At 44.6% G+C, this 25,952-nt stretch overlaps 1 protein-coding gene and 1 long non-coding RNA gene across 7 annotated transcripts in view; one reads left to right on the top strand and one right to left on the bottom strand.

The window, feature by feature from the left end:
- LOC105471318 (cAMP responsive element binding protein 3 like 2) overlaps positions 1–8,323 on the bottom strand; it is a 128,881-nt gene extending 120,558 nt beyond the window's left edge. The window contains exon 1 of one of the 2 annotated variants that reach the window (XM_071094414.1): positions 8,248–8,323. Coding sequence is in view for 1 of the 2 variants with exons in the window: in XM_011723742.2 (XP_011722044.1) it covers positions 7,821–7,922 (102 nt within the window). In the remaining variant the exon portion in view is untranslated. Of the gene's footprint in view, positions 1–7,820 lie in introns of both variants that reach the window. The other variant, XM_011723742.2, reaches the window with a different exon arrangement.
- Positions 8,324–8,334: 11 nt separating this feature from the next.
- Positions 8,335–25,952, top strand: part of LOC105471319 (uncharacterized) — a 36,376-nt gene continuing 18,758 nt past the window's right edge. For 2 of the 5 annotated variants that reach the window (XR_011621932.1, XR_011621930.1), the window contains exons 1-2: positions 8,335–8,607; positions 10,789–11,064. This is a non-coding gene — a long non-coding RNA (uncharacterized lncRNA). Of the gene's footprint in view, positions 8,608–10,788; positions 11,065–13,227; positions 14,200–14,223; positions 14,316–15,073; positions 16,435–25,952 lie in introns of those variants that run through there. The other 3 variants (XR_011621931.1, XR_981076.2, XR_981075.2) reach the window with 3 other exon arrangements.

Genomic DNA, 25,952 nt, shown 5'->3' with positions numbered 1-25,952 from the left:
AAGAGACAGTGATGTCTCCTGTCCTCAAGGAACTTGTGCTGAGCAAATCTCTCCACTGCTCTATGTCTCACATTCCCCATAGATAAAATGGCCCGTCTTCTCCCATGTGCCTCATGAATAACCTATACAATTCGATTCAGGGAAAAATCAAGATCCCTTAGCACTTCATCGGGAAGGGCCAGAGAGCATCTACTGAGCAGGGAAAAGGAGAAATAGGCTCAAGGTTGATCCAGAGACAATGGGTCTCATCATTTCCTTTCCATCCTGATTCCACAGGGGCAGAAAACATGGGCAGCACTCCCTCATTCATGAGCTCACTCACTTGAACAATTCAGATGCCCTGCAACCATAGGCCTCAACCCTACCAAATGCCCAGCTAAGGCTTAAGGCTCTTTGCCCCAAGAGAGTCACCAGACAGGCTGGAGCCATGTCAGGCTGAGGCCAGCAGTTTCAGCTGCAGAGAGGCACATGTGGCCTCATCAATATTTGAACAACCATATGCAACTGGAAAAATAGCTTATTTGAAAAATGGCATTTAGCTTTCTACCTGCTGTCGATCCCAAACAGAACAAACCATTCTTGTCCTGCATGGTAAGCATGATTACAGGCTCAGCTAGCTACCTCCAGCCCTGGTATTCTACTCTGCTGCCAAGAGTCCAGATAATGCAGTTAATTCTGCATCTCCTAGTTAGTGAGTCAAGACGTAGCCATAATCTCCTCTGGGCTCCCACCCCACCCTGAATAGCCTTTGCCTGGACTTTCAAGAGGCTATTTCTACATTTATAGTCTTCCTTCACTGGGCACTGGTAGCATAGCTAAGTAACATTCTTAGAACTTTGCTGGGCCGGACATGATAGCTCATGCCTATAATCCTAGCACTTTGGGAGGCCGAGGCAGAGGATCCCTTGAGCCCAGGAGTTCAAGACCAGCCTAGGCAAAAGAAGGAGACCCTGTCTCTATTTAAAAACAAAAAACAAAAGAACTTTGCAAATGGCCCAGTACTTGGGTTTACTGTTTTACGCCCAGGGCAAATTACTGTGAATTTTAAATTTTCTAGTTGCTAGCCCAGGTTCATGAGAAAAGAAACATACCTTTTGACTAAGGAAAGAACTGTTAACTCAGACTGTTTTACTAATGATCCCAATGGTCATGCTGGTTGAGTCTCCAATATCTCTTCCACCCCCATATGATTAATCTAAGCTGATTACATAAATCCCATTCTCCTTTCCAGCCATTGGCTTAAGAATGGTCATGTGGCCCAATCCTTACCAATAAAGCTTTAAGAAAAAGAAGCTAGTGGGCTACTAAGAAAAGTTTCTTCCATTCTAAAAAAGGGACACAAGAAAAGAGACAACTTCTCTTCTTCCTCTGGAGGTTGTCATTTTGAACATAACACCTATAACTCCTGTGTCCATCACACATCCAACCTGAGGATGAAAGCTGCACATGCGTGGAACCAAGGTCCATGGGGACACTGAGGAACTGCTGAATCAGCCAGACAAGGAGCTCTATTTGTTTTTGGTTTTTTGTTTGTTTTGTTTTGTTTTGTTTTTGAGACAGAGTCTCACTCTGTCACCTAGGCTGGAGTGCAGTGACATGATCTTAGCTCACCGCAACCTCCCCTCCAAGTTCAAGAGATTCTCCTGCCTCAGCCTCCCGAGTAGCTGGGATTACAGGTGCCTGCCACAGCGCCTGGCTAATTTTTGTATTTTTAGTAGAGACAGGGTTTCACCATCTTGGCATGGCTGGTCTTGAACTCCTGACCTTGTGATCCACCTGCCTCAGCCTCTTAAAGTTCTGGGATTACAGGTGTCAGCCACCGCGCCCGGCCAGGGGCTCTATTTAAAAACCTCTTGCAACATGAGATAATTTACTTACTATATGAGCCAATCTGAATCCATTTTCAGTTATTTCCAGCTGCAAACATTGTAATGAATTCAATTATTAATCTAGATTCTATACCTTATAACTCCTTCAAAAGCAATGTCACATCACAGATCCCTATTTCCACTGAACACTATAACTCAGGGATCTTTCGAGAAGGAGGGCAAATATAAAACTCTGTACTGCCCTCTCATCTTTCAGGACTGTGCCTATGTCTACTGCCTCCCAACCAATGTTACTACCATGAGAACAATTTCAGAGACAATAAAATCATCGGTTAAAGATTTTTTGCTAAGCCAATGGAAATCCTTTAGATCACAGACAAATTAGCAACATATAAACAAGGCTGCCTTATGAATAAGAGCCACATTATGAAATAATGGAGGGGCAGTGAGGGTTCCTCTCCCATTCCCCAAATAGTCCCCCACTACTACCTAGCTATCGCCCTAGGTTCTCCAAGTAGAGATTCACCCTTTTGACCTGAAGTAATTATTGTTAAATATAAATGCCCATTTCGGGGTAACATGTTAAATCTTACTAATACTTAAATTTCTAGTGTAAGCTTATCAAATCTTTCCTGACAGCAAAATTTGAAGAGAGGAAATTGGAAAGAGAACATTACAGTGAACACTTGATGTCTGAGAAAGGAGGGGAACACAAAAGGGGTGAGCATGTTGAAAGGTACCCCAAGGGTCTGGAAAAATTATACTTACTTCCCAATTCTGTCTCCCGTTAGAACTCATTACATTTATTCAGCTTGGGGAGGTCATGTGATCATAAGTAATGCCATTCTCAGCCAACAAGGACCCGGGTCCCCCTACAGAACCTGGTGTGGGGCCAAGCCTAGGAGGTGACTCCAAAGTGGAACATCAAACCAAAAGCTTCAAGATCACATTGAAATCATATCACTCTCCGGGCCAGGCAGGAGGAAGAGGAAACCACACAGTCTGTGAGATCAGCCAAGTCCTTTTCAGCACTCAGTAAGACATGGAAGCCAGATGGCCTTTCCATCTGGACCAGGCAGGTCAGATATTCCCCCAACTCCCTACCTACCACTGTCTGGAACCAGTAGTTTCACTTGAAGAACCAAACAGATATAAAGCTGTAGTAGCATAACCAGCAAATGATTTTACAAATAACTTGGCTTTATAGGAATTCTGCATTTTAAACAAGCAGAACTTCTGTTGTTACTTTCACAAAAACTTAGTTTTTATTATACACTTTTTTAAAAGGATATAATCATGGCAAAAATTGCAAAAATTGTTTTATTTTCCAGATGGCTAAACTGAGATAGAAGAAAGACAGAACATTATCAAGATCTTGACATTTATCATAGGCAAACCCCCTGCCGACCTCTCCCCCTAAAGCCTCTTTCCACAGGGCCTTCCCACTTCTCCTGTTCTTCATCCAAGGCCTCCACCGACCTTGAGTGGCACTGAGTTTCTATATACTCAAGCTATATACTGAAGTATATATTCTACATACTGAAGCTCCCTTTTCCCCAGAAGAACACTTGGTTGAAAATTACCTCTAGTTCAGTTTTACATGGTGCCCACAAGTTGTACTTCTTCCATTTTCTAGACATAGTCAGGAGATAAAAATTTGAATAGTACCAACGGGTGTAGTACGTAGACATGCTTCCCTTCATCTCTTGACTTCCACTTCCCCAAGCTGCTTTCCCAAAAATTATCCATTTCTTGAGCATCCTTCCAGATACAGTTCATACACATATAAAATACATTTTAAAATTTATAGATTATTTTGCTCTTTAAATGGCAAAAGGGGGCTGAGCACAGTGGCTCACACCTGTAATCCCAGCACTTTGGGAGGCCAAGGCAAGAGGGTCCCTTAAACCCAGGAGTTGGAGACCAACCTGGGCAAAAAACTGAGATCCCGTTTCTACCAAAAAAGAAAAAAAAATTAGCTAGGCATGGTGGCACACACTGATACTCCCAGCTACTCTGGAGGCTGAGGTGAGAGGATCACTAGAGCCTGGAAGGTTAAGCCTGCAGTGAGCCATGACTGAGCAACTGCACTCTAGTCTGGGTGACAGAAAAAGACCCATCTCGAAAATAAAATAAAATAAAATAAAAGTAAAAAATAAACTACAAAAACACAGATAATTCCCAGAAAGTAATTTTCAGAGAATCTTACAGGAATACAATACAAATGGCAGAAATGTCCAACATACAGGCAGGTTTGGGGAAAGAGGCAAGGTTTCTTCTGACGGTGGTACCAAACCCCAAGAGATATTCTCCTGATTTTTACATCTGCCATCTTTTCTGAACCAATTTTAGCCTGTATTCCATCTTGAAGCAACAGCTTTCCTAAAATCAGTACTCACTGAATTAAAATAACATGTCATCATCTGTATGGAAACAATTTTTTAAGCTTCAAGAGGAAGCCCAGAGTTTTAGCAATTCAGGATCTAATGATCAATCCACCTTTGCCCTATCCATATGCTTCATTATTTTGTACACTTTGAACCTGTCTGCCTTTGTCCTTGTAGACCAAGATGTCTTCATAACTAACCAAATGGAAAACAAAACAAAACAAAACAAAACACTGCTCCTAATGGCTAACAGAAGGCTCCTGAGAAACATTATAATCTCAGCCTTGGGCAACAAACTTGAACATTCTAAATTGTTTAAATCAAGTATGTGACAGGTTTGCTAAAACAGAGCATTAGCAATCATGCATGTAGTAATTAAATCCCTAGTAAGAGCAACAAAAGTGATCTCACTAGGAAGGCTTGCTGGCTGCCACTGTCAGCCTCGTTTAAACATTAGCTGCTTTCAGGCTCAGCAGTTCCTATATTCCAATCATTCTCTTCCAACCTCTTACTCAGTTCCTTCTCTTTAAGTCAGGATTCTTCATTCAGACAGCCTGATGGGCAAGTACTTGGAGGCAGGCAGACAATGGGTTTGAATCCGGGTTCTATCACTAAATAGCTGTGGGAACTGAACCAAGTGCTTAAACTCACTAAGCCTCATTTTTCTCATATGTAAAATAAAAGTAATAAAAATGGCTCATTTCATTGGGTCATTACAAGGGTTAAATGGCATAATCTTTGTAAAGCACTAGACACAATGTCTTTCAGCAGGACCAGCTACGGAATGTGTGAAACCCAGTGCAAAATGAAAATGTAAGTTCCCCTGTTCAAAAAGAATTCGGATTTTCAAGATGGTGACAGCAGAGCATCAAACCAAGTGTGGACCCCATGGCACTGCATGGGTGGCAGGCCATGTGGTCAGCCCTGCCTTTCAGATGATAAACACTCAATAGATGGTAGCTGTCATCATCTCTTACCACCCTCACACCCCACCCTCCCCTCAGGCTCTCCTCCACTTGGAAAGTTTTACTAAATCATTCCAAAAACAGGCACTGGTGTCTCAGAAGCACCTGGAGTTTATAAGACAAGTAACTCACCAAAATGAGTAATCTAAAATACATGATATTAACACAGGCTCATGAAAATGCACACCTACCTTAGGCCTTTGCTCTGGTTTTTCATCCTGCTCAGCTAACACTCTTACCTCCTTCCAATCTTTGTTCAGGTCCATTTTCTACGGGAAGCTTGCTCTGATCACTCAGTTCAATCCCATACTTTGCTCTTCTTCCACCCTGTGTTCTCTATCCCCCTCACCTTGTTCTGCTTATACGTTTTCCATAGCATTTATTTCATCCAATATAATCACTTCTTTATTATGTTTATTGTTTATGTTCCCCTACACACACACACACACACACACACACACGTGAATATGAGCTTCTAGAGGTCAGGGATTTCTGTCTGCTTCTGTTCACTCATGTTCCCAAGTGCTTTATATATTCCACAAATACTAATCGAAAGAACAAATATCTCTTTGACTGAATGCATAATCAGGCCATCCTTTTTCCACATAAAGATTCAGCTGGAGTAACAAACAGCTCTGCCCCTGGATATCGAACAGAGTTCAGGAAACAGATGGGAAAGTTATCTATCTCCCCACCTCTTCCAAACATCCCTTAGTTTGAGAGAAATATAACCCAATCATCTGTACTGCTAAACCAATACCTCTTTCAACAGTAATTCATATGCACAGTTTGTTGCACTGACTTGCAGCAATGATAAGCAGCATTTTATAGGAATGAGCTGTTCACAACAGACATGTACCTAAGTGGAGGACATAATAAGCATTTTTAAAAAATAGAATTAAAAGAAAACTAATCACACATTCCTGCTTTATCACAATGACAGAAAAACTGGGCTGTTAATATCAAAGCAAATGTAAGGTCTCTACTCCCTGAAACTGTGCATAAAGATGTTAGTCAGAGCCAGTCCAAGCAGTTCTTCCTGGAGTGAATGCCACAGTCACAGGTAGCATCTCGCACCCTTCCCTGTGAACTCACAAATGCAAGCTACGGGGTCAAACAACAGCAAGGTAGATGCCTGTGCGTAATTCATCCCACCAGCTGAAAGACAACCCCCTAACTGTAGCATTGCAGCTGTTGGATGAGACACTGTCACAGCAAAAGATTGATACTTTAAGAACAAAAGAGAAGGGCTGCCCCTCTGCATATGGATAAAATGTAGCCTGTCAGCAGAAACTCCTGGAGCACCCAATCATCAAAACATATTTGAGGACCAACATACTCCAAGTCCTTTACTGAGGACAGGAAGCACATCTGGGACCCCAACCCCCATGCTGCCCGCATGGTGTCCCCAGGACAGGCTCAGCAAGCAAAGCCCAGAAGATCACACTGAACATCTGGCTTTTGCCCCAGCATGAACTACCACTCCCTCTCAGCCCTGCACTCTGCATTTTTTTTTAAACGAGCCACTCTCAGCCGCCACAAATACTTTGGTGGGAATCAGCAGGGAGGCCCTCATTCCTTGTCCCAAAATAACGTCAGCCAGAGGCAAAGGCCAAAGAGGTGGAGCCTGCAGGCCATTTTGCAGAAGTTTCAAATATCCTGGTACTGACCCCATTAAAAAAGCGTGAAGGGGAAGCAGCCAAGCCTCTAGTGGTTTTCTCATTAGTGTTCCCCCTCACCCCAGCCCCACCACCATTACAAACGTCTGCATGGATAAGAATCAAACAAAGAGATCTCGTATAAAGTTCTATGATCAGTACTGGCCATTGGAAACAAAATACCATTTTGCAAACTTAATACCAAAAAGTTAACATTAAAAACTCTAAAAGAAATGTGCGTGCTCTGGGACAGCTTATCCCCCAAAGAGATCTCTGAGGCATTAGTAGAAGAGTGAACAAGCAAGTGGTGAGCTGTCCCACCTTCCCCAGAGCCTGTCTTAAATATGCAACTGTCTCAGATTTTCCATACTCCTCTGCTGGTTTTTCCTCTGAAGAGGGAGGAAGGAGACTTCTTGGTCGTACAGTTTAAGAAGGCAAATAAAGCCGCCTTTCTCCTTAACGTAGGGGAGCCCTTTCAACACACACACACACACACACACACACACACACACACACACACGTGTACTTTTTAAAACATAAATATGAAAGAAGAAGGAGGGAGAGAGAATACGAGACAGATGAAAAGGAAATGCTACTTAATCTTGTCCAGTTTTTGAAAACCTCAAAAAAAAAAAAAAAATCAATAGGCGGAGGCATGTTATTCTCAAAACACACAGTCCTCCCGCATTACAGTACTGTTAGCAACAGCAAATGATGTTACAGATGGAAAAAGCCTCAGGGAAAAAAAGCATGAATTGTTAAAGGAATACAAAGTGGCATTACTCTCACAAGAAGTGCAAAGGGGCCAGTTGCCCTCCTTCATCTGCTCAGACATTAAAGTACACCTCGCCCAGGACCTCTTGACTCTGGCCATGCCCTGCCCCAAACCCTGCCTTCCCGGTCCCAGTACTCCAGCTGCTCCTCGCGTGACAACACTTCCCCGCTTTGAAAGCCCTCCTGCCCCGCCCGCCGGGTCCTCACCGTGTGGTACATGAGGGCCTCGCCGTCCCCGGGCTCTGACAGCTCGCTCAGCTTGCGGTCCCACTGCAGCACGCCCTGCTCCCCGCTCTCCAGCACCTCCATGGCGGTGCGGGCCGCGCTGGGCCGAGGATGCTAAGCGCAGAGGGGACGCGCAGAGCTGCCTCGGACCGGCGAGGTTCCTCTCTTTCCGCGTGTGCGTGCGTGTGTGCGCGCGCGTGTGTGTAGTTTTGCACTTGGAAGGCAAACGTCTGCTCTTCTGCCGGAGAGAGGATGGCCAAGCGCTCCCGTCCAGTGTCCTCGGAGATCCGAGAATCCCCAGGGACACGGGCCGGACCAAAGGCTGCCGGGGCTAAAGCGGGATGTGCATCCAAAATGAAGGCAGGAGACCCACTCTCATCCCAGGAAAATCCCTTCGCCGCAAACCCACTTGCCGCTACAGCTCCAGACACAAACTTTGAGACACCCCAGGGCTCCTAGGCTCCGCTCCAGGACCCAGCTGCGGCCGCACCTCCCTCCCAGGCTTGACCAATCGGATATCCGTCTTGCCCAACAGACCCAATCAGAAGTCTCACTCTCGGTCTTGTCCCGCCCCCCAAAGGCAGAGGCCGCGGGAAGTCTCCGCCCACGCCTTGGAAAGTAGCCAGGGAGTGTCTGTGACGTCACCGAGGAACTCCTCCTGCCTGAGCGCAGCCCGCTGACGGCTGTCGCCTACAGCGGACCAATAGAGGGCTTGGGTTCGGAAGTGATGGACTGGAGGCTTGACTAATGGGAAAAGGGCATCTGAAAGGTACAGCCAATGAAATAGCGACAAGAATACATTTTGTAAAACGGGGAGGGTGAGCTTAGTCTTGCTGAGAATCCTCAGAAATTAGCCAGCGCGCCGACAGGGGGCGCGAGAGTTGCTGCGCGGGGGACTTACACATTTTCAGGTACTTTAGTTCATTTGGATCTCTCGGAATTCTTTTAATGGATTACATATTATACAAAAATCCAAATATTCCTCATGCACATAAATTTATGTTAGTGCAGCTCTAGCAAATTGTCATTGTTCTTCACCTTTTTCGCCCATTTTCTGCTGGGTTCTTCTATTTTTTATGGACTTCACTTACTGTATTTTTTTCTTTCATCTGCTTGGTAAGAGTCAATGGCATGCTTTTCCAGGTCCTACAGAAGTGAGCCCAGTCCTTGAATTCATAGAGCTTTTATCTCAGAGGAGTCAGGCAATAAACAAAGAAATAAACATTTAAATGCAGAAAGTGGAAATTGCTATAATGAAAAATAAAAGCAGGAAAACAGGATGTGTCAAGATCGATGCTATTTTACGTGCTGATCAGGGAAGTTCTTCCTAAAGGAAATGAGATTTCGGGAGAAGCTGGTGTTCCCATGACTGCTGGGGAGGCCAGTGTGGCTGCAGCAGAGGTGCTTGGCAGGGAGGGGTGGGAAAGGCCGGAAAGGTGAGCCAGGGCCAGAGCACCAGGTCCACCTCCTAGAATAAGGAAGAGATGGCCTGTTCTAAAGGAATTCCCCCAACACTGTGATTCTTCCTCCTTTTTAATTCAAAAAAAAAAAAAAAAAAGAAGCCCTTGAAAATATAGTTTACCTATGTTAAATATAAAAGTAGGTCTTTGCCAGTTAGCTCTAGAAGTTTCTTACAATGGCACATTCAGGTATTAGCTATTGTGTTGTCTCCTCGGCAAGTATTTTTTGGCTGTTGGGGACAAAAGTCTTTGAACTCTATGTTGTCTTTAAAGCAGCAGTTTATCATATAAACTATTTCATTTGTCTGGCTGGTCCTATCTTCTGGGGTCTTTCGAGATTTTTTTTTTTTTTTTTTTTTGAGACAGTCTCACTCAGTCACCCAGGCTAGAGTGCAGTGGCACGATCTCAGTTCACTGCAGTCTCCACCTCCTGGGCTCAAGCAGTTCTGCCTCAGCCTCCCGTGTAGCTTGGACCACAGATGTGCACCACCACACCTGGCTAATTTTTTAATTTTTTGTGGAGACAAGATCTCACGTTGTTGCCCGGGGTGGCCTCAAACTCCTGGGCTCAAGCAGTCCTCTTTCCTGAGTCTCCCAAAGTGCTGAGATTTAAGGCATGAGCCACCACACCCAGCTTTTGAGATTATTTTAATGCTTAAATAGAAGCTCTAGTTTATGGGCACACACCTTCCTTATATAATAGTTTTCTCATTTTTCTCTTAGGTTCTTGGTTTTTCTTTTCCAGCCAGGTATCCCCTTCACCACATTCTTTCCATAGATCGCTCTTTCTATTTTTAGAGGCCTTTTTTATTTTCTTAATCTGGCACTCAATGTACAATGGGATTACATCCACATAAACCCATCATAAATCGAAAATATCATAAGTCAAAAATGCATCTAATATACCTAACCTATCAAACATTATAGCTTAGCCTAGTCTACCCTACATGTGCTCAGAACACTTATATGAGCCTACAGTTGGACCAAATCATCTGGCAACACAGTACTAGTTTACTGTCATGATTGTGTGGCTGACTGGGAGCTATGGCTCTCTTGCACCAAAAGAGAATACAATATCGCGTATTGCTAGCCTGGGAAAAGATCAAAATTCAAAACTCAAAGTACAGCTTCTACTGAATGCATATCTCTTTCACACCATCATAAAGTCAGAAAACCATAAGTCATAAGTCAGGAACCATCTGTACATCTTCCTTAATGTAGGAATACAAACATTTATCTGTGAAGCATTTCTGCTTTTGACAAAGTCTAATCCTGCTTATGCCCCCATGTAGTAGCCAGTTTCCAAGATGGCATCTAGTGATCCCACTTCCTGGTGCTCATACTCTTGTGTAATTCCTCCTCTTGAGTCTGGGCTAGACCTGAGGACTTTCTTCTAAAAGAAAGAATATGCCAAAAATGAGAGGATGTCAAAAAGATTATGGCTCCTGACTTGCTTTTTTCCTCTTCCTCTCTTGCTTGCCTGCTCTAAGAGAAGCCAGCTGCCATGCCATGAACTGTAATATGAAAAGGCCAATGTAGCAAGGATGTGTCCAGCCAACAGCCAGTAAGGATCTGAGGCCCTCAGTCCAACAACCTATGAGCAACTGAATTCCGCTAATAAACATGCAAGTGAACACAGAAGTGGGTCCTTCCCCAGGCGAGCCTTCATATGTCCACAGATCCAGCCAAGACTTTGACTGCAGCCTTGTGAGAGCCCCTAAGCCAGAGGACCCAGCTAAGCCACGCTCAACTTCTTGACCTGTCAGGTAATAAATGTATGTTGTTTTAAGCCACTAGGTTTTTCCTTTGTAAAATATGTATTATGATCATTGGCACCCTCAATAGTTTTGTTAAACTTACCTGTAATCTATTAATAACATCACAATCCCTCATGGTGAGTTTCTCCAGCCTCCTTTGTTTCACGTATACTTCTCTGTTAAATGTACACACAACTTCTTACCAGTCTGTCTTCCTGTTTTGCATTTTCAAAACTAAATTATTTCCCTTTTCTTCTCCTTCTTAGAACTTAGTAATGTAGTTGACTCTCCTTCCAGCTTCTCTGGCATCCTTGTTGTCCTGTCTCTGTTATTAATAGATTGATGGCACTTGCATGACTGGAAGTCATACTTTCCCAAAATGAAAATCAGATACATTAGCCAACAAGACATTTCTGTTTCTTTTTTCTGATATTATTTGCTATCTTTCCACGTGTCAATCTATTTACAAATTTGTTCTATGTGCTTTCTATACCTTCATCTCAATTATTAAGACAAATTGTATCTAGAATTGGGCACTTGACAGATCCCCCACATCATGAAAATAGAATCCACCTGCCAAGTTCTCATGGCCCCATTCATCAGCATGCTTTTTCTTTGACTACTCAACAAAAATTAATCTATTGAATTTTCCTTTTTCGTGTCCGGTACTTTTTCAGTTTATTCACAGGGATAACTGTTAACTACCTGCTAAATTCCAGACACCATTGCATATAAATTTTTCCAGGTTTAAAACTCCCTTAAAAAAAAGAAATGGGGCCAGGCATGGTGTCTCATTCCTGTAATCCCAGCACTTTGGGAGGCCGAGGTGGGAGGACTGCTTGAAGCCAGGAGTTTGAGACCAGCCTGGATGATATAGCAAGCTGTCTCTACAAACAAATTTTAAAACTTAGCTGGATGTGGTGGCACACGCTTTTAGTCCCAGTTATTTGGGAGGCTGAGGCGGGAGGATGGGTTGAGCCGAGGAGGTCAAAGCTGCAGCAAGCTATAACTACCCCACTGCCCTCCAGCCTGGGAAAGTCTGCCTAAGCCAGTGTGAAAAGGCTGTGCAAAGGCATCCCTGGTGCCACATCCTGACACCCACACATGACACAAGCTGTGAAGACTCGGTCTTCTCAAGTGAAATTGTCGGCCAAAGAATGTGTGTGGGGTAGACAGCAGTTGGCTTATCAAGGTCTCCCTCACCGAATGGTGAGGATTATGTGAAGGGGAGAGGAAGGCATACTCTATTGGTTTCCCAAGGCTGCCATCACAAAGTACCACAGCCTGGGAGGCTCTAAATAACAGCAGTGACTCTCCAAGGTATATGTTGCCCTCTAATGTTCTCTGTCTCCTCTCTTTCCTTTGTACCTGTCCATTCAAGAGCTCATCTCAGCCCTTTCCAAACCAACACACTGAGTTCTCCAAGTACAGCCCCCTTGCCATCCTTACTGAAACCATTTGGGATTACTCAATCAGAGCTGCATTTTTAAGATCATCTCATTCCTCATGGGCAGTTTTCTTTTTTTTAAACAGTATAACAAACCACGGAATCCTGCCCATTTCATCTCTGACATTGTTTTAATAAATTCTGAAGATGTATTAATTTTGCTCCTCTGCACTTTTGACTTTCTACCATCTGTTGAGATTTTTCTTTTTATTTTAACGTGTTCTATCATTCTATTCCAATTTGGAATGGGAGCAAACTTTTATCACCCTCTGGCCTTCGTTTGTTTAATTCTTCCTGTTCTAACAGTGTTCAGTATAATAGAAATGTCCCAGCTTTGAGGATTTTCTTTCAATTTCTATTTCTTATTTATTTATTTATTTGGAGACAGGGTCTTGCTCTATAACCCAGGCTGGAGTGCAGTGGTATGATCATGGTTCACTGCAGCCTCAACCTCCCAGTCTCAAGTGAATCTCCCACCTCAGCTGCCTGAGCAGCTGGTACTACGGGTGTAGGCCACCATGTCCAGCTAATCTTTTATTTTGTATAGAGACGGGTTTCCTGCTTTGTTGCCCAGGCTGGTCTCGAACTCCTGGGCTCAAGCTATCCTCCCACCTCAGCTTCCCAAAGTGCTGGGATTACAGGTGTGAGCCATTGCACCTGGCCTCTTTAGTGTATATAGCACAAACAGGAGAGAAGATATCTGCAAGAATCTAATACCTTTCTAGGAAATCCAGGAAATCAAGATAGGCCTCAGGAATGTGAAGTAAATTGGTAATGAGGACTTGGAGTACTGGGATAAAGAGTCAGACAGAAGGAGGGGAGAAGGACAGCTGCTCCCCACCGCTGAGAAGTCCACCTGGGGTAGAAAATAAGCTGGAAAGGGGCGACACAGGTGCCTTGGCTTCAATTGGCTGCATATTGCTTATTGATAGAGAATAGCCCCTGATGGGGGTCCTGGATGGAACCTTCCTGCCTGAAGTCAAGGAAACACGTCTGTTTGCCTCTCGGTTTCTGAAAGGGGTGGGGGCACTCTGAAAACCTACAAAGCAGGCTACCCTTGGAAACAGACCTTTTCCCGTCTTGGCAAATTCAGAAATGGCCAAAGTCCCCGGGACAACAGGAAGAGCTACAGATACGAGTAGCCAGAGTCACATACATTGGTCCTTCTCTACCTCTACTGATCTCAGGAGATCTTGGACTCCACCCTCCCAGGGCCACGCCCCCTCAGCTTCACAATTACATGCTGAATCTATACTCGTACTAACTTGCCACTGTGTGGTGCCTGCTAATGCACTACAGCTTTAAAGATTGTAGAAAATTTGAAAATAAAACCTTATTATATTAAACCCCTACCTTACAACTTATATGAAAAAAAGCTTCAGATGGACTAAGGATATTAGTGTAAAATAAAACAAAGCTATCCAGAGAAACCAGAGATAAAATGCTTTTATAATTTTAATTTTGGTGTGACCAAGGTCTAGGCATAATGTAAAAGGCAGAAAATAAATAGGAAAAAAACAGCTTTAATTTATACATAAGTATATGTGTCTGTGTGTCTATGTATGCACACACATAGCTATACAGAGATAATACATCTAACTTGTAATTAAATAAAAGAGATTAAAATGTTATACATGTTGCCGTTCGCATGAGTCATTTTGCAGTGAAGGTTTTTTTTTCTTCCCCCATTGTTTATCTGCTCATGGCCGTCCCATCCCAAGAACACAGTGGTAACAGCCTGGTACGTATCGTTCCATACTTCCTTTATGCTCATATAATCATATACAAATACACGGAGACAGAGAGAAGTTTGGTCATTGTTTTATTTTGCTCATTTCTCTGTATTTTGCTCTTACGGCTTAATAAGAGATCTTGAAAATACCCCCAGTTCTCCAGTGTGGATTTAATTCATTCTTGTTAGCAGCTGACTGGAAAAGGATGAAGCATTTTTCATTCCCTGTTGATAAACAGGTTTTACTTCTAGAAACATCAATTGTGTGACATGGGGATCATACACTTTGCACAACTGAATTTCCCGGTATGTGACCTTCTCCCAGTGATGGAAGATCAGGCTTAGGGTGTTGAATTTTTTTTTTTTTTTTGGAGACAGAGTCTGGCTGTCATCTAGGCTGGAGTGCAGTGGCACCATCTCAGCTCACTGCAACCTCCACCTACTGGATTCAAGGAATTCTGCCTCAGCCTCCTGAGTAGCTGGGATTACAGGCGTACGCCACCAGGCCCGGCTAATTTTTGTATTTTTAGTAGCGATGAGGTTTCACCATGTTGGTCAGGCTGGTCTAGAACTCCTGACCTCGTGATCCACCCGCCTCAGCCTCCCACAGTGCTGGGATTACAGGCGTGAGCCACCGCACACGGCCTCAGGGTGTTGAATTTGACAGCCTAAGGGCACACCCAGTGCCCAAGGAGCGGGGCTAGGAGGGCAGGAGAGGAACAGAGAAAGGGATCAGGCATGAAATGGTGTGAAGGGCCTGCGGGATGGTTAGGCCGCAGGGATAGAGAGGCTCAAAGATTGACACTGCTTCACCACAATTTTTCCTCCGACCCCTGCAGGGCGTTCCCTTTAGGACACTGTTGGCACCGTGTCACAAGAGAGGTTGGGGGAGGCAAGAGTTCCCTTAAAGGAGGACGGAGGACACAGCCAGAAGCGAAACAGCCCTTTAGTTGAACTAGAAAGGACCGGAACTTCAATTGCAGCCGTTTTGGTCACTTCTCCAACACTGCCACCAAGTGGCTGTACAGGAACAATGCAACTAGCAAACCCAAAGGGAAAGATTGTAAGAGCTGGGCTGTGGTAAGTAAAACCACCACACCTGGCTAATTTTTTTTATTTTCAGTAGAGACAGAATCTCATTATGTTGCCCAGGCTGGTTTCGAGTTCCTGGGTTCAAGAGAACCTCCTGCCTCGGACTCCCAGAGTGCTGTGATTATAGGTGTGAGCGGCCACTCCCGGCCCCAGCAGTGGTAAAATAAAACCACATCTCACAGTCCAGATTAATTTGCAACCCTCAGGTGAAGATAGAGAACATTTCCATCAACCCAAAGAGTGCCCTCACGCTGTCTGCTAGTCAGTGCGCCTCCTGAGGTCATTGCCTTTCTGGCTTCCATAGATCAGATTTGCCTGGTCTTGAGCATGATGCAAATAGAATTTTGCGGCACATACTCCTTGTCTGACTCACGTGTCTGTGAGCTGGGTCCATGCTGTTGCAAGTACAGCCTATTCCCGTTATTTGCAGTAGCTCTGTTCTATAAAATCACCACAGACGCTGAATCAACAAATACTAAACCATTGCTCATAGGGAAAACAGGGTTTAGGTTCCTAGGAGACTCTGCTCATGACAATTTCATCAGGCAATCAGTACATATAAAGAGACAAATGTATCAATCTATGTTTAACGTGTATCAACTGATAAATATGCAGAAACAAAATAAAAGCAAATAACCTGGTTTTATGTGTATTTCTGTTTAAAGACACCTTGTTAAATATGTATTGGTGACTCATTAACGTTGAACTCATGGCCAACAGCACTGTAATTCATGACTGAACAAAACTTATCTATGTGTCTTTTACCCAAAAAAACACCTCACAGCCTTCTTGCACTTAGGAACATTAGACAGCACTTTACCCCTATGCTTGGGGCCATTTTAAACAGCAAAATCAGCAACAAAGCAGCACACAAATGAATTTAATGCTATGCTTAGCACTAAATTGACCACAAAAATGACACTTGTTTTACCGTATGACAGCCAGAACAAGAAGGCAGAACTTGGTCTTGTTTTACCTCACTGGGATAACTCAAATTTGGGGTGCAGTGGGGCACACCAGAAGATTCAAATTTTTCACTGTTCTGTGCAGGTCCAAAATATGGACCATAAGAATACCATGAGTATTTTAGGGTGACAAATAAATATTAGCAAGTAGGCAAATTCTCAAACACAGAATCCGTAAATAAAGATCAACTGTATTTGTACTTTGGTCTGTGGAGTTTATTGTTGTTGTTTTTGAGACAGGCTGTCACTGTGTCACCGAGACTGGAGTGCAGTGGTGGGATCATGGCTCACTGCAGCCTCGATCTCCCTGGCTCAAGCAATCCTCCCACTTCAGTCTCCTGAGTAGGTGGGACTACAGGCACACCACCATGCCAGTTTTTCCGACAGGCTATGAGCTCTATAAAGTCAATCTCAATTACTCAAAGCAGTCTTCTTATATCTGAAAATATGCCATTCCAGTTAAAGCCTTGGTAAAATACCCAGTGTCTCCACTTGTGACCTGTTACTAAACAAAAACAAAAACAGATTCTTATTGAACCTATGCAAATAACTGTACTGCCATAAATTAAGAATACTCAAATGGTTTCCAAATTCTGGAGAAATCAGGTAGAGAGAAATTTTACTCACAAGAGTATACTCAATTGTTAAAAGCTACAAATAACTCAAAAAGTTTTCAGCTGGGCACAGTGGCTCATGCCTGTAATCCCAGTACTTTGGGAGGTTAGGGTGGGAAAGTAGCTTGAGCCTAGTTGTTCAAGACCAGCCAGGGAAACATAGTGAGACCTCATCTCTACAAATAATAATACAAAAAAATTATCTCGGTGTGGTGGTGCACACCTGTAGTCCCAGTTACTCGAGAGGCTGAGGTGGGAGGATTGCTTGAACCTGGGTAGTCGAGGTTTCTGTGAGCTGAGATCATGCCACTACACTGCAGCCTGGGCAACAGAGCAAGAACCCACCCTTCAAAAAAGGAAAAGAAAAAAAGTTTTCTTGACTCTGAAAAACAAAATAGTATCAGCAATGTTCCAAACAAAAAAGGCATAAAAAATTATTTCAGTTATATATTAGTTTAGTTCTATGTAATTAATCTTTGTTCTGTCCAAGATTGGGACAATAATCCTCATGAACATATTAGCTCTTCAATGAAAGATCTGGCAATTTTCTCTCTAGTCCAATGACACAGCCTCCAAACTTACTAGCAACCTGCATTCAAGAGCGCCCGTCAGAGTCCTTTCCATGAACTTCCCTAAAGAAGAAGTAACTTTTGAACTGTAGCTGATCATAAACTACTTTTTGAGATGAATCAAAGTAAAACAATAACTGTCCATGGATGACAGTCCTGTCTTAGGACAGGCCAGCTGCAGTGGCTCATACCTGTCATCGCAGCATTTTAGGAGGCTGAGCAGGTGGATCACTTGAGTCCAGGAGCTCAAGATCAGCCTGGACAACACAGGGAGATCCTATCTGTACAAAAAATAAAGTAATTAGCTGGGTGTGGTGGCATGAGGCTGTAGTCCCAACTACAGGGGTGCTGAGGTGGGTGGATCACTTGAGCCTGGGAAGCAGAGGTTGCTCAGTGAGCCGAGATCATGCCACTGCCCTTCAGCCTGGGTGACAGAGTGAGACTCCTATCTAAAAAACAAAAAAGTCTTAGGACAGTCATGGTTGAAGGTACAATTGGCAAGAAAATTTGCTTATTTCTATGACATGCAATTTACATCAGAATCATAATTACTACTGATAATATAATATATACTAAGACATATCAGGATTACAGGAATCTCATACGATTTTGGAACACATACTAATATTCATTTAACTCAAAGTTAAATAAACATTTGATATTTGACAATGCTTCCTTTATGATTTTAACACACCAAATAAGGCAAGTAAGTCCAAAATCTCTTTTGGACTTCAGGGATCCTAATATTTAAAAAAGTTAATGAGGTCAAAAAGACTAAATTTCAAACCTGAAATTTTGATTTTGGAAAGTTTGTCAAATTTCAAAAGTTGAAAACACTTGAGATCACAAAATAGGATCACAGGTTATTCATTTAGCCAAAAGTGATAACTCAAATATTGCCAAAAAGAAAAAAAAATCTTTGCTCTTTGATAGAGAAGAGACTCGGTTTCCCAAACAATAAGACCTAATAAAGACAGCATGCAGCCAACTGAATCTGTCTCTTTACTTTCCTCTTTTTTCCTTTTTTTTGGCAGTTTACTCAAAAAGTAAGCAAACAAATTTTACTGTTTCTTAATTATTACATGAAAATCTTGTTTAAAAGAGAAAGCCAAATTTGGCCCTTGCATAGTATATTACTAACACTGAAGTTAATTTTTAATAAAATCTTATAAACAAATCCATTTAATCTCAATCACTTTGACCATAAGGTAAGATATCTGTAAATCTTTTAGAATTTTCTAGTAAAAACAGATCAGTGCTCTAAGAAAACCCTTTTATTCCAACACAGGGTATCTGACTCTGGCCCTGCATCAGTGTGCTCTTGATATTAATGTTTAATTTACAGAAAAACTAAATAATACCCTTTAAATTGTAGCCAACTTGATCACACAAAAAAATTCCTTTCATAAGATCAATTCATCGCAAATCTTACTTAAAGCTTCACTTTTATCCTATCATTTTATCTTAGGACAAAAATTTACTTTTCCAATTTTCTATATCCATTTCATTTTATCTATAATTTTTCCTTCCATTTAAAACAACTTAAAAACCCTCTAAGCTAGGAAAAATCACTTTCCCTTTAAAAACAAAAACAAAAATAAAAACTACATTTCTCTGACCTTTTACCAAAAACACATGCTACTTTCCTTATATACTTTACATATAGAATTTTTCTCTTCTATCTAGTGGTTTTAATCACATATATTAGTTACAATGTTAACTCTTCATAATTTTTAAACAAAAAACCTAGGAGGTAAGCAATTTATGTGTCAGATATGTAGCCCAGGACAAAAGGAGAGAGCTGCAGATAATACATGACCCTTCCTACCACGGTGTGGAGGCATAGTTGGGCCAGAGAGAATTCCACATGTCCCCAGGCCCTACCATGCCACCTTTTAGAGCCTAGAATCTAAAGGTGCTAACACAGGCAAGTCAAACAAGCATCAAAAATATTCCAGAAGCAGTTTATAACCTTAAAACATCTAGCAAAGATAGCATCTGACCTACCTAATTCAGATCAAATGTCTACATTAAATTCTGAAGATGATTCTATTTTATTTCACCAGTAATTATAAAATTATCTTTATTTACAAAAGATTATTAAGGTCATGTGAACGAAAAGATATTTGAGTTAAAGTTTCTGTTTTTCTGATAAAGTATTTGATTTAAGCACTTACTTTTTTTCTTTAAGCCAATTAGTTGGTGTTATGCCCAGACCCTCTATTCCCCAAAGAAGACCACCAGAGTCCAGAGTCAAAGCCAAGCGGCAAGGATCTTTATGACAAGTTCGAACTTGGTCCCTCCATTACACAGCATACAAGAGGGCCCCGAACAATGCGAGTGTTTGCTTTTTATAGCCCGAAAGTTACAGGGGAACAAAGGAATTCTTTTGGTTCCCGTGCTTTCAGTAAAACTTTGAACGGCTGCCTCCTTATCGGAGACTTTTCCAGGTGGTGTTTGTACTGGGCTCAGGAAGTTTGAGAGACATATGGTGATATGTGGTGGGATGGGAGGATGGGATGTGTTTGTATTGGGCTTGTTTGTTTTGAGCCCGGGGCTGAGGAATGTGCCCGGCTCCTCTCATCCCCCCCTTCTTTTCAGGTATCTCTAGAGCCAATCTTGGGTCTTACAAGTCTGATTCTGTTTCAGCATCTACAGGTTGGTATTGGGCTCTGAGGACCATGAGTTGTATAGTGTCAAATCTTTCTCTAACGAACCGCAAAATTCTGTTAACAACACAAGGTCCTACGGTAAGCAGAAATAGTAGACTCAGCAGGGGTCCAAGGAAGGGGGCTAACAGAGAAAACATAGATGAGTTCCACCATTGGTCTGCAGCTGAAGCAAACTGCCGTGTTCTTACTTCTGTGCTTAACTTGCGTAACTGTTGGACCCGGTCCTCCACAAGTCCTGATTCATTTATGTAGAAACAACAGTCTTCCTTTAGGAACATACACGTACCCCCTTTTTCAGCAGTGAGTAGGTCTAAGGCCCTCCGGTTCTGCAAGGTTACCTGTGCTAGGGACGTGAGCTGCCGCTGGAGGGAGGCAAGGGACTCAGCTGACTCCTCCATAGCAATGGCAAATTGTTGGTACAGCTTGTTACTTTCTATGAGGGTGTGACCTAAGGCTCCCCCCGCCAGTCCGGCTGCCATGAAGGATGTGGTGAGGGAGATTCCTGCAATGAGGGGGAGAAATATGGCTCGTGCAGGTCTCGGTCTAGGGACTGGGTGAATAACAGCACTAGTCCAGTTACCGGTATACCCTAGGAACTCTCCGGCAGTAAGTAGAGTCAACCGGGGAACTAATGTGACAGGAAGACACAGTAGGTTGGTAACAGAGGGGCTTGATAGGTTTTTAGATAATGTTCCGTTACACCAGAAGAATATGCCTGACAGAGCCCTTAAGGTGATATTAGGGGGCGTTGCAGTGATGCTGCAGAGGCTGGAATTAGTTCCTGAGAAACAGTAGGGAAACTTTTCTTGACTGGGGTTTAGGTATAGTGGCACGTTAGGGATAGGGGCATATGAGAGGTTTCGGTGGTTGTTAGCTTGGGCAGAGGTAGAGGATCCCCACGGCAGGGGGACAGCGGTTAGCGGTGGACGCCCTAGAGTGGCACACAGCAGCCAGACAGGCTGTGAAGTCCTGTAAGGTTAGCAAGTTCTAATCCTTCTTGCAATAATTTTAACCAGGAAAAAGGACGTAAATCTTGTGTCAGGCGGTTTTCTTGTCGCTGGATATTTCCATGGACCAGGGGCCGTACCTGCACTAGACCCCGCCACAGATAGAGGTGACTGCTAGGCCATGTGGAGGCGGAGGAGTAGTATACAGCCCCGTGTTGAGGCGTGGTCCAGCGGGAGTTCCAGGGGCCTCTAACTATCCATGTATATGAAAGGTCTCCATCTCGTCTACGATGGAAGGGCCATGTGGGATCTATCTGTTCTTTTCCACCCCACCATTGGTATTTATGGACAATACAATAGTTATAAGGGCAGCCGGCACTTTGGTGCCACCAATAGTGCTTACAGTTGTATTGAGTCTGATCATACTCGAAGCATATCATTGGTGCCACTGGTTTGGCTATTGGGAAATCGGTAAAATTTAGTAAAATTGGGCTATTGCACCCTGAGGAGGGGCAATCTGCACTGGCCACTAATTTCCCGGGCTTATGAGGTTGCCCAGGGTGGGTTTGGTTTTCATAAAGCCAGAATCTCCAGACAAAGGGATTAGGAGCTGGCTTTATGTTTTCCCCAGCGGCCACTAGGGCGACCAACGTTAGAGTCAGACTACCTAACTGCATGTTTGCAGTGAGCTATGCTCTCGGCGCAGGGTGAGTTTTAAGGGGTTGTTCTTAGCTCTGTCCACAGTCCACGTGTCCGGTGCTTCAGCCGCCGCCGTGATTGGTCCCAGGAGGTCAGAGGTTGGGTCCACCGGCTTGACGTGGGTGTAGTGGATCCACGACGCGATGCCTTCTACCTTTAGGGCGGTGGGTGTGGTTAGGAGTACCAGGAGTGGTCCTTTCCACCTGGGTTCTAGGGTCTCTTGTCGGTGTCGCTTGACCAGGACCCAGTCTCCCGGCTGGTACGGATGGGGTGTCGGCGGGGGACCGGTCTCATATAGTTCCTTCAGCTTGGGCCAGATTTCTTGATGAATTTTCTGCAGGGCTGGGAAGGATCTCTTCCAGAATTTTCTTTGCTACGACCTGAGCAGTTTCTCTTTTGGTTGGGAATGCTTCAGTCCACCCTGAAAAAGTATCTACAAAGACAAGTAAGTACCGGTACCCGTACTTTCCTGGCTTTATTTCAGTAAAATCTACTTCCCAGTAGATACCGGGCCTGGTTCCCCTGAGCCTTGTTCCTGTTGCAGCTTGAGATTGGGGGTATGCGTTGTTAAGCTGGCAGACTTTGCAACTTGTCACGATACTGCTGGCCGTCTCAGCTATATATCTGATTTTGAGCTTGGAGCGTCTGATCAGGTCTATCATCCGCCGGGCCCCCAGGTGGGTGGTTCGGTGGATGTGTTCTAACACCTGTTGTCCTAATTTTTCTGGTAGGATGGTTTGGTCATTAGTATCAGTCCACCACCCATTCTGGACTTGTTTCAGGGGAAGTTTGTCAATCCACTGGAGATCTTGTTCTGAATATTCAGGGAAATTTGGCAAGTCCCGGGGGCCCGGGTCAGGGAGCTGGAGTGTAAGGAGTTGGCTGGGAGCCTTTGCCACATTCCTTGCAGTTTGGTCTGCCAGAAAGTTGCCTTGAGCAGTTGGAGTAGTTGGTTTCTGATGCTCTGGGCAATGCACAATGGCTAACTTTTCTGGCCTCCATAGGGCTGTTAGCAGGGCTAGGATCTCTTGCTTGTTTTTTATCTCTTTTCCTTCAGCCGTCAGTAACCCTCGCTCCCTGTAAATGGCCCCATGTATATGCGCCGTTGCAAAAGCATATCGGCTGTCTGTATATACTGTCAGCTTCTTCCCCGCCCCTAAGGTAAGAGCTTGGGTGAGCACAATCAGTTCGGCCTTCTGGGCCGATGTCCCCGGGGGCAGGGGTTCCGCCCAGATTACCTCAGTCTCTGAAGTCACTGCCGCTCCAGCGTACCTCTGGCCTTGATGCATGAAGCTGCTCCCATCAGTGAACCAGACGAGGTCGGTGTCAGGAAGTGGGCAGTCCTGCAGGTCTTCTCGAACTCCGTGCACCTGAGCTAGTATCTCGGTGCAATCGTGGAGTGGGGCGTCCAGGTCCGGGTTGGGCAGCAGCGAGGCAGGGTTTAAGGTCGTTGGGGGCAGGAAAGTTATCCTGAGAGGATTTAGTAGTAGTCCTTGGTAGTGGGTGAGCCGGGCGTTACTCATCCATCGATTAGGTGGCTGTTTGAGTACACCTTCGATGGCATGTGGAGTAACGACCCGCAATTCTTGTCCCATGACAAGTTTATCAGCATCTTGCACCATCAGAGCCATGGCCGCAATCATTCGGAGACAAGGAGGCCACCCGGCAGCCACTGGGTCTAACTTCTTTGACAGGTAGGCAACTGGCCTCCGCCAGGGGCCTAAGTTCTGAGTTATTACCGCCTTGGCGACACCCGTATTCTCATCCACATATAGGTGGAAGGGCTTGGTAACATCAGGTAGCCCCAGTGCAGGCGCAGAGAGTAAGGCGGTTTTAATCTGTTGGAAAGCCGACTCGGCTTCGTCTGTCCAATTAAATGGCTGCTGCCCCCGGGTTGCCTGATACAAGGGTTTAGCCAGTTCTGCGAACCCAGGTATCCATAGTCTGCAAAATCCCGCCGACCCCAGGAATTCCCTCACTTGTCGGGTGGATTGTGGCCTGGGGATCTGCAGAACAGTTTGTTTCCGGGCGTCTGTTAACCAGCGCTGCCCTTCTTTAAGCAGGTACCCTAGATATGTTACCTCTGGCTTACAGATTTGAGCTTTCTTTGCCGAGGCTCGGTAGCCCAGATTCCCCAGAGCTTGTAAGAGACCCTTGGTCCCTTGGATGCAAGCTTCTTGGGTCTCAGCAGCAATTAGGAGGTCATCAACATACTGTAGTAAAGTTATTTCAGGGTGTTTGCGTCGGTACTCACCCAGGTCTTCATGGAGGGCCTCATCGAACAGGGTAGGAGAGTTTTTAAATCCCTGCGGCAGCCTGGTCCATGTCAATTGGCCACTTATGCCCCTATCAGGGTCATTCCACTCGAAGGCGAAGAGCTTTTGGCTCTGAGGGGCTAAAGGCAAACTGAAGAAAGCATCTTTCAAACCTAAAACAGTGTACCATTGATGTTTAGGGTTTAAGGTACTCAGGAGGGTATACGGGTTAGGCACAGTTGGATGTATGTCCACAACCCTCTTATTGATTTCTCTTAAGTCTTGTACAGGTCTGTATTCTCCACTATTAGGTTTTCGTACTGGCAACAATGGAGTATTCCAGGGCGAGTGACATGGGCGAAGGACCCCTTGGTCAAGGAGCCGGCGGATATGCGGGGCAATTCCTTTCTTGGCCTCTAGGGGCATCGGGTATTGGCATACCCGCACGGGGTCTGTCCCAGGCTTAAGTTCAACAAACAAGGCAGGACGGTGTTTTGCTAGTCCTAAGCCCCCCGTTTCCGCCCAAGCTTCTGGATATTGCTGGAGCCAGGTTGCTATGTCCTGGTCAGGGGCCGCTCGCTCCTGGTGGAACCGGTACTCATCTTCTAGGGTTATAGTCAGGACAGACACAGGCCGATTGTGGGAGTTGGTCACGACCGGCCCTTCAGGGAGGAAATGGATCTGTGCTCCCATTTTAGTTAGCAGGTCTCTCCCTAATAGGGGACAGGGGCTCTCAGGGATGACCAGGAAAGAATGGGTTACATTCTTGGCTCCGAGGTTTACTGTCCTTTGTGTTGTCCATGGGTATTTTTTAACTCCTGTGGCCCCTTGTACCCACGAGGACTTGGAGGACAATTTCCCATTAGTTTTAACTAAGACTGAGTGCTGTGCTCCCGTATCGACCAAGAACTGGACTGGGGACCCCTCCACTTGCAAAGTTACCCTAGGTTCGGGGAGGGGATCCGAACCCCGTCTTCCCTAGTCTTCATCTTGAGTGACTAGTACGGGTGTAGACCTAGGGGGTCCCTGTCCTCGTTGTTTCTTTTTGGGGCAGTCTCTTACCCAGTGGCCAGCCTCCTTGCAGTAGGCACATTGGTCTTTTCTCAGGTTATCATGCCTGGGGGGCCGCCTAGGTTGGGTGTACTCTGGCTGTAGATGCTCTTTCTGTACCACTGCTGCCAGGACCTTGGTCATTTTTTCAGTGGCCTTAAATTGCCTTTCCTCTGGAGTATCTCTGTTATTGTAAACCCGCTGGGCTATCTGAAGGAGGTCTTGGATCCGCTTTCCTTCTAAGTCTTCTAATTTCTGGAGTTTTTTTTTAATATCTGGGGCTGCCTGATTTACGAAAGACATTACAACAGCTGCCTGACTTCCTGGAGCCTCTGGATCTATGGGGGTGTACTGTCTAAAAGCTTCCATTAATCTTTCTAAGTAGGTGGCTGGGCTCTCTGTCTTTCCCTGCAGAATAGAATATACTTTAGCCAAATTAGTGGGCTTGCGAGCAGCTGCCCGGAGACCTGCCATTAGAGTCTGGCGATAAAGGTGTAGCCGTCCCCTACCTTCTGCCGTGTTGTAGTTCCACGCTGGCCTGGTCAGAGGAAAGGTCGCGTTTATGAGGTCGGGGTTGGCAGTCGGTTGACCGTTGTCCCCCGGGACCAGCTTTCTAGCTTCTACCTGTATTCTCTCTCGCTCTTCCGTGGTAAACAAGATTCGGAGGAGCTGCTGGCAATCATCCCAAGTGGGCTGGTGGGTGAACATGCCACTATCCAGTAAAGCCAGTAAATCTTTGGGGTTGTCTGAAAACCGAGCACTCTGAGTTTTCCAGTTATACAGATCACTGGTGGAGAATGGCCAGTACTGGAGCCTGGGGATTCCTGTGTCATCTGGGGGTCCTATTTCCCGAAG

This window comes from Macaca nemestrina, chromosome 4 (assembly GCF_043159975.1).
Source record: "Macaca nemestrina isolate mMacNem1 chromosome 4, mMacNem.hap1, whole genome shotgun sequence".
NCBI lineage: Eukaryota > Metazoa > Chordata > Mammalia > Primates > Cercopithecidae > Macaca > Macaca nemestrina.
Note: the sequence above shows the minus strand (reverse complement) of the source record. Positions and strands in the feature narration are given on the sequence as shown.